General features: G+C 34.2%; 1 protein-coding gene across 1 annotated transcript; it reads right to left on the bottom strand.

Annotated features, from left to right (window-relative positions):
• Positions 1 to 2,874: 2,874 nt before the first annotated feature.
• Positions 2,875 to 3,842, bottom strand: Olfr1188 (olfactory receptor 1188). The gene has a single exon (NM_146919.2). The coding sequence runs from the start codon at positions 3,820 to 3,822 to the stop codon at positions 2,884 to 2,886; it is 939 nt and encodes a 312-aa protein (NP_667130.2). The 5' UTR covers positions 3,823 to 3,842; the 3' UTR covers positions 2,875 to 2,883.
• Between the last annotated feature and the right edge of the window lie 380 nt (positions 3,843 to 4,222).

The following is a 4,222-nucleotide window of genomic DNA, read 5'->3' as shown; positions in this document are numbered from 1 at the left end:
GTGGCAATGTATGGCCAAGCTCCCCTGTCCATGCGGCTCCCTCCCACTGCAGTTATTCATTACAGGAATATCCATCACAAAATGCTTTCTGCAGTTAAAAATACTTTGGTAGAGTAAGCCAAATTAGTTCTTAGTTCCACCCAGGCAAGTTTCTAACTACAGAATATTCAGTCCTACAAGGAAAAGGAAAAAATAAAAAACAGAAAGAAAAAGAAATAGGTCTCATAAGTAATCAAAAATAGTGTGTGTTTGCAACAAAAATGTAGTGTCAGATTATGAATATTTTTTTCTTTTAATTCCTTCCAAGTCTAAAAGAGATAACTGGGATCCTGGCCCTATAATCCAAACTTTGGTAAGTCTGGAATAGGAGAACTACAAGCTAGACGGCAGGACTGTTTACAACACATTAGTCCATGTCTAAACAATGGTAACACTAGACCAAAACAAACAAACAAAGAAACAAACAAAAACCAAAAAAAAAAAAAAAACTAGACAAAAACCAAGATACTGTATGATATAACAACTATTATTCTATATGTATTAAATAAAGATTGGAGAGCTAAGGAAAGTTGATCAAATTCTTTGGGTACTTATGTCATGTGAGAAGTCCACAGCATAAACCATGGACTACCGTCGTCAACTCTCAACATTATCTAGCCTATCTTTTAGCACATATGTGATTATAAAAGCAATAATAAGCAAGAAAAATTTTGGAGAGTAATGATCAGTTATCAATTATAATTAATTTCATTATTATAAACTTCTCATCTTTAAACATAATTTTATAATCACTAATAACTTTCATTCAACAGAATAGGAACCTGTATATTTTTAAGTGAAATTATCAGATATGTTCCAAAAATTCTTATAAGTATCATTTTTTCTTTTAAATTGCATTCTAAACTGCTTTAGATACCAAAGAGTTGTTCAGATACCAACAGATTATTCATTCAGAGGAATCATGAAATAAGAAAATAAAACCTTTCTAAAAGCTACAAATGGCATGTTTTAACCCAAAGCTCTGATATTTACAGTTCTTGAAATGTTTGAAAGACCATTACATTTAAATACAGAAGTATGAATTGTGGTCACCAATCCCTTTTAATTTTAGCTACATATTTTACTTTTCTGAACTCATTTTTGCTCATTGATGAAAATGCAATAGTCATATTGGTTTCTTCCCCTTAGGTGAGATGCAAGAGTCAGCTAAGTGGTCTAAAGAACTTTATACAATCTGCACTTGTTCTTGGTTCCAAGGTCAAATATGATGTGAAAAAGAAATGTAAAATTCCAAAAAAAATAAAAATTTCATTAATTTTAAATAGCATGTCATTCTTTTGTATTGTAAAATAAATTGTAGGAAGGATTTAGGTCTTTGTGTTCAAAGATGAGCTCTAGGGGCACCTAGATTGATAACCATGAAGGGTTGTTCATTCAAGGGAAGAAATAATATACGCATTATCTGCCAAGAAGGCCAAGAGCACATGTATTTGCTAGTTTGATGACTTTTTCTCTGACTGTAAGGCTACACATTATTCCAGCACTGAATCCTCCTGACCCTTATTGTATATTTGCTTTTCTTAGTCAATCTATAGATCCTACCTTTATGGACTTTACAAAGAATTTTGCGGTAACCATGTCTGATCTGTATTTAGTTTACTTTGTTTTGCAAAGAGATGTATGTTTGCTTTATTGTGAGTGTGGACCTGAGTTAATTTTTACCAGAATAAATTTTCACCAAGTTTTGTTTTGCTTAAACAGAACTAAAATAAACTTAGAGGTCAATTTTGAACTAACACCAGCTCTTGAGTTTCTTTTAACCTAACTGCCTCCTTGTTTCCCATGGAGACATGCTTCTCCAAAGCACAAAATTATAGTACAGCATTTTGTTATAATTGTTTTATTATTATTTGTCAATTGCCTAGTGTGGTTAATTTATAAATTCATAAATTTATAAATGTATTTAGAAATAAGCATATATAAACTATACTGTGATGATCTGAAGGCCTTGCAATTTACCACTCGTGTATTAAGGGATATTGTAAAAGTAACTTTTATTCACATGATATAATCGTTGCCAAAGCCTATTGATCATTATGCTAACTTAGCCCTAGTTCTTAAAGTTTCTAGCCTCTGTAAAATCTAATACAGATCTAGAATGTTTTTAGCTTTTGAGACTCGCTGCTGAATAAGTTCATCCCTTCCCAGTTCTTTCTGAAGTCTTTCTGCCTGTCAGCTCAGCCATTCTTTCTCAAAAGTCCTCTCCACACTACCTTTTTCTGTATTGGCCTCTAACTTAATTGTTCCTCTTGGTTTTGTAATAACTTTGGCAATATGTTGTAATCTTATGACTCCTTTTCATTCTCTGTTTCTTTTTTTTTTTTCTTCACCTTCATTTAGCTTGTTCTCTGTAACCTGTTTATCTATAACTGTCTAGTAAAACTACCTCCTTTCCTCTCTTTTTCTCTTTGGGCTATTTTCTTTTTAGTAGCCTTTCTTTTCTCTCTCTTCTCATGAGTTATGCATATTGTATTCTGCCAAATCTGACTCTGATTCATCATTGTTTTTTCCTGCCACTTAATTGGACATTACTTTCAAAGATGGATGCTTCCTTCTACAAATTAACTTTACCTTCATTATTTGGGATTTAAAGTGTGTCCTAAGGGCATGTCTGTATTTAAGTAAGAGGGATTAAAGTTTTATGCTAATGACTGCACCATACCATACATAGAAACAGGTTGTTTTTTTTTTTTCTCAGTAGATAAAATGATCTTGGAGTTCACAGTGTGATCAAATATTCTGCAACAGGTACCATTGTGATAAAAATACAAATTCATAAAGAACACGAGAAGATAAAAATATTCATGATATGTCATTTGTAATTCACAAGTGCATTCTTTTTAAGAGCATTCTAATGGCACTTTTTACCTCTGCGTTCCTTACAGTGTAGATAACAGGATTTAACAAAGGTGTGATGATGATATAAAACACGGCTATTGCTTTATCCATGGGAAAGGTTGCCACTGGTCGCATATACATAAAAATACATGGCACAAAAAACAATACAACAACTGTGATGTGAGAGCCACAGGTAGAGAGGGCCTTTTTCCTCCCTGCAGTGCTATGTGTTCTCAAGGAGTAAAGAATGACTGCATAGGACATCAATAGCATCGTGAAGGTGATCACAGGGATTACACCACCATTGCAAGCAACCAGGAGTCCAAGAAGGAAAGTGTCAGTGCAGGCAAGTTGTAGCAAGGGGAAGATGTCACAAAAGAAGTGATCCAAGATATTGGGGCCACAGGAGGGAATCCAGAGAGTAACAAGTATCTGACCAAAGGAATGTAGAAAACCCACTATCCAACATATTCCCACTAGAAGACAGCACATATGGTGGTTCATCCTGGAGGCATAGTGCAGAGGTCTGCAGATGGCCACATAGCGGTCATAGGCCATAACCACAAGAAGGACAATCTCTGAAGCTCCTAAGAAATGTTCAACAAAAAGTTGCAATATGCAGCCATTGAATGAGATGGTTTTTGTTTCTGAGAGCAAATCTACCAGCATCTTAGGGATTGTGCAAGAGGAATAACATGCATCTATCAGAGATAAAAAAGTCAAGAAAAAGTACATTGGGGAGTTCAAAGACTGGCTACAGACTATGGTCCCCACTATGAGCAGGTTTCCTGTGACAGTAATGATGTAGGTGATGAGTAACACAAAAAATAGAATTCTCTGAAGCTGGGGATTCTGTGTTAGTCCCATGAGGATGAATTCAGTCACGTTCATTCTCTTTTCTCTCAGTTGAATGCTGTTGGGCATCTCAGGAGTGCTGGGTTAGCCTAGAAAAAGATATTACTAGCAAACTTCATGAGGAACTTATTTATGGTTTTCAGTGAAGAACAAAACATTTTAATAATATGAATTATTTTGTTTCATGCCATACCAAAGGGAAATGCTTTATGCCATCTATTTCATAAAAAGAAATTAGAATTAACCTTACCATTTTATGAGGATTTTTATTTGAAGCCAAATTCTAATAAAATATACCATTAAAGAACTGTTCTGAATCTCTCAGTTTAATTCCAGCTTATTCTTGGTATTCACACTTATCAATCAATACAAAATGAATTTCCTAAAGAAATTATACCACATTATAGATGGTTTGTAAGCTTTATTGTGTGTATATGTGTGTATGTGTGTGTGTGTGTATGTGTGTGCA

The sequence above is a fragment of the Mus musculus genome, chromosome 2, assembly GCF_000001635.26.
Source record: "Mus musculus strain C57BL/6J chromosome 2, GRCm38.p6 C57BL/6J".
NCBI classification, from domain to species: domain Eukaryota; kingdom Metazoa; phylum Chordata; class Mammalia; order Rodentia; family Muridae; genus Mus; species Mus musculus.
Note: the sequence above shows the minus strand (reverse complement) of the source record. Positions and strands in the feature narration are given on the sequence as shown.